This window comes from Marasmius oreades, chromosome 5 (genome assembly GCF_018924745.1).
Source record: "Marasmius oreades isolate 03SP1 chromosome 5, whole genome shotgun sequence".
In the NCBI taxonomy this organism is placed as follows: Eukaryota; Fungi; Basidiomycota; class Agaricomycetes; order Agaricales; family Marasmiaceae; genus Marasmius; species Marasmius oreades.
In genome coordinates this window covers 3,322,278-3,333,698 of record NC_057327.1, presented here as the reverse complement: position 1 = coordinate 3,333,698, position 11,421 = coordinate 3,322,278, and the positions used below count along the sequence as shown (strand labels likewise).

At 47.3% G+C, this 11,421-nt stretch overlaps 5 protein-coding genes across 7 annotated transcripts; 2 read left to right on the top strand and 3 right to left on the bottom strand.

Moving 5' to 3' along the window:
* Positions 1-46: 46 nt before the first annotated feature.
* On the bottom strand, positions 47-934 carry E1B28_009247 (uncharacterized protein). Its single transcript, XM_043154126.1, has 4 exons — positions 857-934; positions 682-807; positions 194-620; positions 47-123 (listed from the first exon to the last, which is right to left on the bottom strand). Exons 1-3 carry the CDS (start codon positions 908-910, stop codon positions 516-518), a joined length of 285 nt encoding a protein of 94 aa, XP_043009415.1. The 5' UTR covers positions 911-934; the 3' UTR covers positions 47-123; positions 194-515.
* A 1,265-nt stretch (positions 935-2,199) lies between these two features.
* Positions 2,200-4,456, top strand: E1B28_009246 (uncharacterized protein; the record flags this gene model as incomplete). Its single annotated transcript, XM_043154125.1, has 11 exons — positions 2,200-2,395; positions 2,459-2,517; positions 2,576-2,735; positions 2,787-2,933; positions 2,990-3,234; positions 3,286-3,372; positions 3,437-3,614; positions 3,668-3,891; positions 3,971-4,050; positions 4,118-4,256; positions 4,310-4,456. The coding sequence occupies 11 exons, from the start codon at positions 2,200-2,202 to the stop codon at positions 4,454-4,456; spliced, it is 1,662 nt and encodes a 553-aa protein (XP_043009414.1).
* A 205-nt stretch (positions 4,457-4,661) lies between these two features.
* On the top strand, positions 4,662-4,979 carry E1B28_009245 (uncharacterized protein; the record flags this gene model as incomplete). The annotated part of the gene is made up of 1 exon (XM_043154124.1): positions 4,662-4,979. One exon carries the CDS (start codon positions 4,662-4,664, stop codon positions 4,977-4,979), a length of 318 nt encoding a protein of 105 aa, XP_043009413.1.
* Positions 4,980-5,580: 601 nt separating this feature from the next.
* Positions 5,581-9,066, bottom strand: E1B28_009244 (uncharacterized protein). Its single transcript, XM_043154123.1, has 19 exons — positions 8,901-9,066; positions 8,818-8,849; positions 8,660-8,757; positions 8,556-8,606; positions 8,432-8,497; positions 8,358-8,377; positions 8,278-8,308; positions 8,071-8,220; positions 7,965-8,016; positions 7,741-7,915; positions 7,278-7,677; positions 6,962-7,226; positions 6,752-6,903; positions 6,640-6,695; positions 6,437-6,589; positions 6,319-6,383; positions 6,214-6,264; positions 5,937-6,157; positions 5,581-5,879 (listed from the first exon to the last, which is right to left on the bottom strand). Exons 1-19 carry the CDS (start codon positions 9,005-9,007, stop codon positions 5,667-5,669), a joined length of 2,358 nt encoding a protein of 785 aa, XP_043009412.1. The 5' UTR covers positions 9,008-9,066; the 3' UTR covers positions 5,581-5,666.
* A 54-nt stretch (positions 9,067-9,120) lies between these two features.
* On the bottom strand, positions 9,121-11,388 carry E1B28_009243 (uncharacterized protein). Of its 3 annotated transcripts, XM_043154122.1 has the most exons (13): positions 11,284-11,388; positions 10,540-11,212; positions 10,477-10,491; positions 10,407-10,421; positions 10,334-10,357; positions 9,991-10,288; positions 9,887-9,920; positions 9,806-9,834; positions 9,713-9,751; positions 9,588-9,650; positions 9,475-9,533; positions 9,241-9,421; positions 9,121-9,177 (listed from the first exon to the last, which is right to left on the bottom strand). In XM_043154122.1, exons 2-12 carry the CDS (start codon positions 10,671-10,673, stop codon positions 9,250-9,252), a joined length of 882 nt encoding a protein of 293 aa, XP_043009411.1. In that variant the 5' UTR covers positions 10,674-11,212; positions 11,284-11,388; the 3' UTR covers positions 9,121-9,177; positions 9,241-9,249. The 3 variants fall into 3 exon arrangements, with proteins under 3 accessions (XP_043009411.1, XP_043009410.1, XP_043009409.1); XM_043154121.1 differs by having other exon boundaries at positions 9,121-9,421; positions 10,540-10,688; positions 10,748-11,388; XM_043154120.1 differs by having other exon boundaries at positions 9,121-9,421; positions 10,540-10,626.
* Positions 11,389-11,421: the final 33 nt, after the last annotated feature.

The window sequence follows — 11,421 nt, the reverse complement described above, 5'->3', positions numbered from 1 at the left end:
CAAGGTAACTCGACGGACATGGATATCTGAGATATGTACTAATGAACAGGGCTCAGCCACTACTGGGGTGCTACCCAGTCAATATACTACTTAGAGTACAGGTACGAATTCACAGACTGTTGTCTCGTTGGCCCAGTAAGGGTTCGTCAATGTGCTCTGCGGAAACGCCTATCGGCAATTTATTTTAACTAACCTTTATTTCAATATTATCACTTGCACTTGCCAGACTCTTGCCATGATTCTTTATACTATCCAAATTCTTCCTTTGGTGTCGCTCGCATGGCTGTAACACCGACGCGTCGGAGATGCTCTTGCTATCGGAGGGAGGTCGCGGTAAGCTGGTTGCCGATGACTGCTAGTGAAGGTCTACATTGCTCAGGGAATGTACACTACCCGGTAGTTCAGCATCAGTTTTAGACGTGAGTCAAAGCAGGTCCCGCCGCCGCCATCCGTCAGAGAGGGTAATCTCATCCACTGGGCCAGAACAACGTAGGAAAGACCCTCGGTATCGCATTTCATTCTGGTGCTCTGATCAAGGCCTGAACAGTCTTGACAAGGTCTTTTTCGTTCGCTGCCAACGCCTTTTCAGCCTGAGCCTTTGAAATTTCGAATTCGTTTATCTGCAAGGACAAAGCTGATGGGACATTTGACACCGACAATTACCAGCCGAAGAACACGCACCAGTAGATCAAGATCTTCCTTCTTGTACTGGACTTTCTGACTCTGAGCTGTTGGCAGATCTTGCCCTATTACAGCGACGTAGGCTTCATCCAGTTTGGCTTTCACATAAGAAAAACCGTCGGCGAACTGGAAGTAAATATGTGAATGAGGGCGGTGGCAAAAGCTGTGAACATACATTCATGATGACCTCTGGTTCTGGACGAGTACTGGTTCCATTACTGCGCGACATCGCCGTCAAGGAAAAGAAAACGCCTGCTCGATATATCGGGCCATTAGGGTTACGGATAAGGAAATCCCGCAACAAAAATATCGTGACCTGAAATAATACTTTGTGTCTCCTACCTCCATCTGCGCACCACCGATCATGCCTTACAAGTTGTCCTCGACTTTGAAGGCTCATTCTTCAGATGTCAGTGCTACAGCTGAACCTGTCAATAGTCGTCTTCTAACAATTCCCTTAGGTACGCGCGGTGCGATCGCCTACCAACGATCTTGTGCTCTCAGCCTCTCGGGACTCTACCGCTATAGCCTGGCGCCGAACGACGAATGCTTCGGTATTCGCCACAGATACAGTCTTCCAAGCCTCGTCACGATATGTAAATGCTGTCGCCTACATACCACCAACCGCAGAAGCACCAAAAGGCATGGGTTTCGTTCGCGAAGATTCGATGGTTGTAGTAGCTGAAAGTAGTCGCTCCAGGATACATCGTTTCCGGGGGACAAGACACCGTAATCAACGTCTTCTCTTTATCAATACCAAAGGACGATCCAGACTTTTCGCTTCTCGGACACACCGAAAATGTTTGTGCGTTAGATGTAACACCTGGTGGTGGATCTATCATATCGGGGTCATGGGACAGGTGTGTGTGTGTTTTACCAAAGTGTCTACACAGGATGAGACCTCAATCATCGCTATGAAAGGACAGCGAAAGTCTGGAAAAACTTTCATCTGGCATACGAACTCAAGGGGCATCAACAATCCGTATGGGCAGTTTTGGCCGTAAACGAAGAACAGGTGCTGACCGGTGTGTGACTACAAAGCTTGACCTTGATCTAGAGTTGACAACATCTGGTCCTAGGCTCTGCGGATAAAACGATCAAGTTGTGGAAGGAACATAAGCTAATATCGACTTTTACTGGTCATCAAGACGCTATTCGTGGTCTAGTGTTGTTACCTGACTTAGGATTCGCATCGTGCTCTAATGATAGGTATGTCATGAATCTCGCCCTTGATATAATCGTCCACGCTTTGACGATCGTCGGCCTCAAAGCGAGATACGGGTATGGACTCTTGAAGGGGACACCATCTACACGTTATCGGGACACACCTCTTTCGTTTACAGCCTTTCGGTCCTACCAACTGGTGAAATCATCTCAGGTGGTGAAGATCGTACGGTACGGGTATGGAAAGGTATGCCCTCTGCTTGTAGTACGAGATATACATTTATTCCTCTTATAGATGGCGAGTGCGCCCAAGTCATCACTCATCCAGCCATTTCCGTCTGGACGGTAGACTGCATGCCAAACGGCGACATTGTTAGCGGATGTTCGGATGGCGTTGTACGGGTTTTTAGCTCGAGCGAGGGCCGCTGGGCATCGGCGTCCGAACTGAAAGAGTACGAGGACTATGTCGCTAACCAGGCTCTACCATCGCAACAAGTGGGAGATGTTAAAAAGAGTGACTTGCCAGGCCTTGAAGCACTCAACGATCCTGGTGAGTTATTAAGCTCAGATCGATAACGCGCGCACATTCGGATCACATCCCTCTTCGCTGTAGGAAAGAAGCCTGGTGAAGTTAAGATGGTGAAGAATGGTGATAAAGTCGAGGCTCATCAGGTGACATGCGTCCCTTCGTTCTTTTTAGTTTTTCGAGCTTACCCCACATGGTACTTAGTGGGACGCAAGTAGCTATACATGGCAAAAAGTGGGAGATGTGGTCGACGCGGTGGGACAAGGGCGAAAGCAACTATATCAGGGTCGGGAATACGACTACGTCTTCGATGTTGATATTCAAGACGGTGTGCCGCCTCTGAAACTTCCGTACAATGTGACAGGTAACACAACTCCATGTCGACAGCCCCTGGATTCTCATATTATTTCTGCAGAAAACCCTTATGCCGCGGCGCAAAGATTTTTGGAGAGCAACGATCTTTCGCTAAACTATATCGATGAGGTCGTGAAGTTCATTGAGAAGAATACCTCTGGTGTCAAACTCGGAGCCGGTGGAGATGAATACGTCGATCCTTTCACAGGTATCCTTCACGTGGTCCTACCTCCGGTAAGCTGGAAGTTTGACTATAAACCATAGGCGCATCACGATACCGAAGTGGGGCCCCCACTCAAGCTCCCCCAAGTACTTATATGGATCCTTTTACTGGTGCCTCTCGTTATACTGGGGCACCATCACAACCTTCTGTTCAGACCACAGCACCAGTCTATCAGGACCCTTTTACAGGAGCGTCAAGGTACTCAGGAGCAAACAGCTCTCAGCCTACATCACAATCAATAACCTCGTCCTCGGCGAAACTTGAAGTTAAACCCGTTCTCCCAATGGTAGTGTTTTCACGTATCTCTATGGGCACACATCTAACTCGCGTCTGCCAGCGTCAATGCCTTCTCAATATGCAAGCAAACGTGGATGGAATGCGTTCCAAGGTTTTCCATTTTGATGATGTCCTACGAAACGAAATAGTGAGTAGGCAACCGATTTTTCCCTGGTTCTCCGAGTTCAATGTTGCATGTTTTTTGTTGTTAGTCAACCTCTGTCCTCGCTATGTATCCTGAAGAGATATCGACCATAGACGATATTTTTTCCTATCTTGCTCATGCTGTCAATAATCCTTCTTCACCCCCACCTAATTCACCCAACACTGCAAGTGTAGAAGCGGTTATACAAATCGTTGACCGATGGCCTAGAGACCAACGGTTTCCTGGTAAGCGCACCACCCTCCAGCTCTGTCAACGAACCGCTAATGACCTCCCTCAGTCATCGACCTTAGTCGTTTACTTGCCGGACATTGTCCTACCGCTTTCGAGGCTCCTGGAGTCAGGAGCCGTTTTCTGGAAACACTTGTTAAAGCCGCCGAATGGAACGCTCCCTGGACAGCCCCAATTCCCAAAGTTCGACAGACGAATTCGTATCTGATGCTACGGGCGCTCGCCAATATAGTCCAGCATGCCTCAGTCGCTGATGGTACCTTCCTTGGAGAAGTGAGTAGTTGGCGGTCCCCATGGGACATTGGTTTCTTCCTTTTTGTGCCTTAGGCTCATGTCAATCTCCCTCTCGTAGCTGTTCATCGTTCTGGATCGGGCACCGCACGAGATGCTTACACTGCAACAACGACAAACGGTTAGCACTTTATTGTTCAAGTGAGGAACTTTTTTTCTCCCCTTTCGGCTTACATATGGTTGACCTGCTGTGTCGTGCGCTTGACAGTGTGTCGACTGTTTATCTCCAAACCCCTTTTGATGAATCACATCGTGATCAGCACACTGCGCTAGTTCTGCGAGTGTTGCAGAAGGAGAAAGAAGACTCGGAAACGAGGTACCGGGCGTTAGCTGCGCTTGGTAATGTGGTCAGTAATTGCAGGTCCTTGGCGCCTTGATGTGCTAACGCGGATCCTGACAGTTGTATGCTATGAAAACGATTTCGAGCTCTTCACCGACACAAGTCCAATCGACGGAAATATCTACCACGCTCGAATCTCTCCCTGAATCTTTTGTGAACGAAGAACGAGTTCGACATCTTCTTCAGCAGACTTTGTCTTTTCTGTGATAATTTTTCATACTACCCAAATCCGGAACGATTTTCAAAAGGATCTTGAAGACATTAACATCCCGCGTTTCTACCTCTCTTTTCGTCTTTCTTTCGTATATGTGTACATACAAGTCCATTCGTGCGGTTTTCACCTCGTCATTGTATCAAAAAGCTCCGTTATTCTTCCGTTGTTACTTTTTTGGGCTTTCGATGGCGGTACACCATGGTTCTTTCTTTTTCTCCTGACTTGATGATAAAAATCCTGCTTATACTCGCGAACAGTGCTTACACTCTTCTAGATCGGCTACCTTACTCTTCACCAAACCCAACCCCCCCTTCACAGGGTTTCTCGAATACCTCTCTCCCTTTCTCTACCCCTCTTAATACGCACTCGAACTTCAGTATTCGTATACACCCACCTCAGTCTTTACAATCCCAAGCACATCATTTGGTCCTTTGCACTCAAGATGTGTTTTACCAGTACTTACGTTGCATTTGTAAAACCCCGCCCATGCGGTGTAGAGTATTTCAGCTTTTGTAGTCGATACACAGACTTTTGTGAGACCTCCAGACTAGGCCATAACAGAGGATAGCACACGTATTTAAAGCGTGTCGACAGTGGACACTATCCTCATCTCAGAATACTGATGTCTCCCACCGTGTTTAATTCGTTCAAATGATTCGTTTCAATTCGTATGGGGTGTGAGATGCAAGGCAAAGTGTTTGTTCCTGGCGTTTCGACAATCTCAGCCTCGACACTCGCGGCAAACGCTGAAATAATATCGAGTCAATTCGTGTAGATTGGATCTAACATACGCGCGAAACAAATGTACACCACACTAACGAGCCCAACCACCGTATAAATGCGACGGCAGGGAGATACGGAGGTGTGAGTCTATGCCATGCACCATTAATTCATCTCCTGCGAGGTCCTCACAAGCTGAATCGCACTCGCCACTATGGGGAATAAGTGCGGGAAAAGATCGTGAGGGGATTGAAAAAAAAAAACGTGGGAACCAATTCACCCTCTTCTTATCCCAAGTTTAGGGCAGGTCAATTTTGTCAATCGCAAGCACGATGTCTTTAAATTGATACAATACTACAGCAGGTTTACAGAGCATTCTAGGTAAGTGAGGTTTTAGCTGAAAGAGAGAGCATTCGGAAGCATCGGGAGGTGACAAGGAAAGGGTAGGGTCAGCAGAGCAGCAAAGAGGGATTCGAGATCAGATTATTCTGCGAGGTCAACAGGCGGAGCCAAAGAGATCTTGGGTTTTTTATTGGGTCGTAAATTGTCATCGTTGTCCGGAGAGCGCTTATTAGGCATAGGTGTAATAAAAAGTTGCGTTTCATCTTGAGTCTGCGTTTGCGAGTCATCTTGCGGGAGAAGTTGAGCTGGTGCACGCTTTGGAATCTGGATGTTCCGTGATTTGATGGCGATTTTCTGAGGGATCGAGATAAAAAGATACAGAAGGAACGAAATATCGATATGGACACTGACCATTTTAGAAACACCGAGGAGCCTACTTTCCACTTCTCGATCAGGGTTGAAGTAGTCCTTATACGCCTGAGTTTTCACTGACTGACGATTGAATGCATATTTCGCTTTCAGTACGGTCCGACGCTGTCCTTGTTTTGCTTTCCCTTTGTTTTTCGGAACACGAGTCCGCGTCTCGACGAGTCCAATGTCATTCACCATCGTCGACTGCTCGAATATGAACCCTTTATTCGAAACGCGATCAGTTAAAAAAAAAATCTTCCCCGAACTGAAATTTAACCTTCGGTCTCTAACCGTTTGAAAAGCTGCCGTGCCTCGGTATTATTGCAACCTACGTTGAAACGTTCCAGCATAGTGAAAACAGTAAACAGAAAAGTAAAGTTACCCATATGCTTCGCGAATTCTGCAATCGTGCTCGGGTTCTTCTTCTCCGCAACTTTGATGGCACGTCTAACAAGACGGGGATTCAGGGACAACGAATTAAAGAATAGGTCGAATAGTACCGGAATGTCGCTAGCTCCTTAAATTTCGAGGTCATGGTCGGATAGAGGTCAACTTTAATGAGCTCCCAGGACGGGTCGGCATGAACGCAACAGTCAAAGCAAATGAACGATTGCGGCAACCTAGAATCCTTGGTCGAGTGATAGCCCATACACCTGACATTGAGGTGAGCCATGGTGGACCTATAATCACGTCCATGACGTACCATATGTGATACCAACGCTTGCATCCACTCTCGCAGAATACGATTTCATCCTCTTCCTAGATATGAAGATATTAATACTGTCGTTCTAGTTATCATGGATTAAGAGGCATACCGATATACCACATTCACACTCGATTACATCGTTATCTTCTTTCCACGTGATGGGCTTTTTGGGACTCGCATCCAGTTCATTGTCGCGCCCGAAAGATTCTATGGTATCCACCGTTTGAGTTGCCGCGAAGCCGAAGGATTGTGTCTCCATGTCTATCGAGAACAAACCGTCAGCGATGAAGGCTGGCATATTGCTTTTATTGAGAATCACCGAGCATTTCGGTGTCGACCATCTTTCCAAGATCGGTGGTTATCTGAGTCTCGGGCACCTCCTCTAACGAAGAGAGAGAGCTCGGTGGAGATTTGACTAGTCGATGTAAATTGCGTCTGCCCCTCACCACGGGAGTTGGGGTGTCCAAGATACTATCGTCATCATCCGGTATATCAGATGGCGGAAGGTTTTTGCTAACTCCTTGCGTGCTTTCCACGCTTTGAGTCTCAGGGATGACCAAAAGTTCCGATCTTTTTTCGTTCAACTTTCGGGAAAAATCAGTCAAAGTACGATTGAGGTATGGATCATCACTGACAATCTGCTGCAACCGAGTAGGAACAGTCTGAGTTGCCCCAAAAACCTGAGCTTCGTCCACATCCATTTTGTTCAGGTCAACACCCTCTGGAATGGGTTGAATGCTGCCGTCGGCATTCCGTATACCGATCGGTGCGTCTGGACGAGAGGCCCTGACATCCTCCGGGTCAGTGTCACCATCCCCGTCGAGATCCACATCTTCCGCGGTCCAAACGACGTTTCGCCTCTCGGCATCCTCTAGCTGCTTCTCTGTTTGTTCTGCACGATGAGCAGCCTCTTCAGCAGGCGTGCAGTTGATTACAGCGGTAGGCCTAATGCTGGTGATACCAGCAAAGGGCGCATTTTCGTGCTCGGTGGACGAGGGCAAATAGGTAGCAACAGAACTAACGTTGACTACGACGCTGGGTGTAGAGGTATGTAAGGATTGAACCGATAGAGAACAATGGGAAGATTGAGATACGCACGAATGATATCCAGTTTCAACTCTACCAATACTCCATTTATCAGGTGCCTCGTCGAAATCGTGTGTCATAAAGTGCCACTTATCCTTCTCGTAATCGCCTGGCTTAAAATGCGGAGGTTCGTACTCTGGCGGCGTGTCGTCAGTATAAAAAACTTTGAAAGATGCATAACGTCGTTCTGGAGGGGTGGTGAGTCTCGTTATCCATTTACAACTGCTTCGACTCACTTGGGAGGACATCCATCTGAACCATCGAAGAGATAAGCATTTTCAATAGTGTCTGTGAGGAAATATGAGTGCTTGCTACATCTGACTCTCAAAATAAAAACGCCACCTTTACACTCCTCTTCACATCTTTCAATGTCGGAGGCTTCCCCTTCTTCGCTGACGCTATCAAGGTTCTATCCTGCAACGACATCTTAGTGAGGTCGTCCCCGAGGCTCATGATAGGGACAGTAGTATTCGTTCCAGCAATAGTATGATACTAAACACAGACTTTAATTTCAGATCATTGCTCTTTTAAGGAAACCCGTAGACGTACTTGGAAATTGAAAGTGTATGCCTCAACTATGCTGCAAACGAAATGAATGCCGTGTTCTACACGCATACAAACAAGCTTACTTGTTCGGATTGTTGTTATCCTAGATATCAATGCGTCAGCTTTGCATCAAACGTAGCGAACGAACGATGGGCACCAGATAGATGGCGAAAATAAAGCTGCGCAAGTACTGCTTTTGTAGCGCGTCGAAAATGCCATACTCCTACCAGTCCCAAGTGAGCGACTCGTATGATTCCCGATGCAGTACGAGTTGATCTCACCAGATAGTTAAGTAGTCTATCTGCTTCGTCAGTATAGCCGCGAGACACATTCTGCATATACCCAGTCAAAACTGCAGATTACACCATCTAACCAGATATCCGACCATTATCTTGAATCCGTTGACGTTCCTCTTGTTTCCGTCCGGAGTCGTAAAGTTACTCGATGAATATGACCTTCCATCTTCAGCGGTCGTGAAATGACCTTGAAAGTTGGGAGGTATTCAAATGATCACTTATTACTTTGAGGCAAGACAGCACTCACTTTCGACGAAGTTGTCTTGAGGTAGGAGCTCTCTGTCCACGACAAAAGAGTTAGAAATCCGGACTCTGAACGGAATCGATTACCTCATGAAGGTTATACAGCCCAATCCCGCTTTCAGAAGCGTTTGGACCACAGCAGTGCTTTGAGCAGAAGTAATGGCTTGTTCTTGACGAGTGATTTGTGCTTGCATATTCACTGAGATGTCGAGCCACGGCGGCAGAGGATAGAGCGAGAAGGAAGGAATGTGTCACGCTTTGTGACAATCGCACTTCCTTCGTGTTCACATGATAGTCATTCTCTAAAGGGAGGATTGTCCAAGCAGAGGTACTTGCTACACTCATCACGTAAGGAATTTCAACTCTAGATACTATGCGGCTGAGTTATCACCCCCCGCACGGAGAGAATTACAAGTTATCTACCAACATTGTGACTTCAAGGTTCGTTGATCGCAACACCCGTTCCTAAAGGCTTTGGGAAGACTGGGTTGTTTCCAGAGGTGCTAAAAGGTTGAACTCTGGTAGTACGAGTATTACCACAACCTTGATTGGTCGCAGATTTTGCGTGGTAGGCAAAATACCACGCACTCCCTTTCTGGAACATGAAGCTACACACATTTTATCAATTATCGAAGAATCGTTCTCCGGCGAAACTACTTACTGGTGGCCCGGACCGTAAACTCCAACCGACGGATCCTTACTAAAGAGTGGGTTAGAGCTCTGGATGGAAGCATGTCAGCTAGAAGGAAATAAAGTAGATCCAGAGGTAAGTACCTTGACCCAGCTGGAGGCCGACATGGGGTCAGCTCCAGAGCTGAGGGTAAGTATACCCAGGGCCTAAGAAAAAAAGGACATCAGGTAAATAGCAAGAAAGAAGGTCCGGAAGGCGTGGCGCATACGTAGTCGTCCGTACCGCAGAAAGAAGCCGAATATACGATCTAAACAAAATGGTGATGAGCAAAGAGGTAGCGAGGGTTGGAAGAGAAACTGACGTGGGTCACGCCGTTAATCGTGATAGCCTCTGCAGCCTTCGTGAGTAGTGTCCGGTAGCTGTGAAAAAGGTATACTAGTACCCGGACCTTCCTGTACAGGCGAACCTGACTTTTCCTAAGTTCCATTAACACCTCATCCGCGTGAATCCTCTACATCGAATGCGAGAGGCAGTTTCCCGACTCACCCAAGTGAGCGTGGGGCAGCTTATCACTACAGCATTCCCGGTGATGGTGGTGGGGCTAGTCATTCTGACGATAAACAAACATTGATTGGAGCCTTGAAACGAGGAGAAGATGAGGTAGCGCGATCCGCCCACTTCGAGGATACTACCGTCGGCAGCCCACTGGGTGGAGAGGTTGGGCGGGATCAATGAACCGACATAGGAATAAGCTCCAGCAGAGGGATCGTTCGCATTAGTACCACCACGAGCAACATGTAAACGGTGAGTGGCATCGTCTCCGTTCCCCGCCACAGAATAATATCTATGAAAGAGTGAGTGAGGGAAAACATAGAGAATGTGTCCATACAGGTGCCAGGTGCCGTCAAGGTACCTACGTTTGGGGGTTCACATAGGGTATGAATCGTACAGCACGTACTCACCAGAATTCGGGCGCCCTACAGCAACAGCAACAATATTGAGACAACCCGACCTCTATTTATCGGAACATACCAGAAATCGAAATTCCTAGAGGGAGATTTCAGTATGAATGTTTGTTGAACTGGAGTTACTTGCCTTCCAGCAGTGCTATCAGAGAAGATCACCTTCGAAGCAGCACTTTTCAGGCCTTCAATAGTCGTAGCGGACTTCATTTGAATGTTGCTGTTTTGTGTGGAGGTAAGATAGTAGTTGCCATTAATGAATCGCATGCAAGGATCAGCCCCCTAGATGAAGTGAAATAGAGCCATGTTCTTGGAAGACAAGGAGAGTTCGAGCGACTGACTCTCTGCTGATTCAACGGGTTGGTGAACGTCCCAGCGAGAGTCTCCAGTGTTCTATTCCCTGCTTCGGTGACGGCCAGAGCAGACACGGAAGATGTGAGTAATGCGAACAGAGCTAGTGCCCTAAGGAAGACCATCAGGATACAACGTCTTCCTTCTCTTCCAAGTAGCTCTCTATATGGGAGTCAGGAGACGGGAAACCCATGACTCCTCTCTTCATGGACAGGGCAACGACGACGTCTCAGGTGATAATGTTGCGCATGATTCAGAGTCTGAAGCTACCGGAATGTAACTTTGGAGTACATTCTCGGATTTTCGGGAAATTGTCGTCAGGGAATCGGGTAAAAATTCTAGGCAGTAGAGGAGGACAATGGGCTGAAGGTATGCTGGAGATCCCGAGGACAATAACGAGGAAATGATTGATCATCGAGCTCGATGCAAGTGAGCAAATTTAATAAAGTTTAGTTCTCGAAGCAACATTGCAGTCAATCACAACTAGAAATTCGTACAACTGCTTGGTAAGGGCACAAGAACTCACCGACTCTTTTCCAGTGGTCACAGCACCACTCACTGAAATCTGTATATCACCGGAAAACTTTTGAAAGCTGTCAGAGGTCTGCGGGCAGCGGTTCCAGAGAGAGCCGGGCCGCAGTACCAGTAATCGCATTCTCGGCTC

What these genes read in the sequence shown, in the direction of transcription:
- E1B28_009247 (XM_043154126.1), bottom strand. Translation starts at nt 910, where the DNA reads ATGTCGCGCAGTAATGGAACCAGTACTCGTCCAGAACCAGAGGTCATC. An exon ending in AACCAGAGGTCATCATGAAT is followed by an intron (nt 808 to 856) that starts GTATGTTCACAG and finishes ATTTACTTCCAG; the next exon opens with TTCGCCGACGGTTTTTCTTA. An exon ending in AGGAAGATCTTGATCTACTG is followed by an intron (nt 621 to 681) that starts GTGCGTGTTCTT and finishes TTGTCCTTGCAG; the next exon opens with ATAAACGAATTCGAAATTTC.
- E1B28_009244 (XM_043154123.1), bottom strand. Translation starts at nt 9,007, where the DNA reads ATGCAAGCACAAATCACTCGTCAAGAACAAGCCATTACTTCTGCTCAA. An exon ending in TCAACGGATTCAAGATAATG is followed by an intron (nt 8,607 to 8,659) that starts GTCGGATATCTG and finishes GGGTATATGCAG; the next exon opens with AATGTGTCTCGCGGCTATAC. An exon ending in TCCTCGGTGTTTCTAAAATG is followed by an intron (nt 5,880 to 5,936) that starts GTCAGTGTCCAT and finishes TCGATCCCTCAG; the next exon opens with AAAATCGCCATCAAATCACG.
- E1B28_009243 (XM_043154121.1), bottom strand. Translation starts at nt 10,882, where the DNA reads ATGGTCTTCCTTAGGGCACTAGCTCTGTTCGCATTACTCACATCTTCC. An exon ending in ACCCGTTGAATCAGCAGAGA is followed by an intron (nt 10,689 to 10,747) that starts GTCAGTCGCTCG and finishes CACTTCATCTAG; the next exon opens with GGGGCTGATCCTTGCATGCG. An exon ending in CGATTAACGGCGTGACCCAC is followed by an intron (nt 9,752 to 9,805) that starts GTCAGTTTCTCT and finishes CATTTTGTTTAG; the next exon opens with ATCGTATATTCGGCTTCTTT.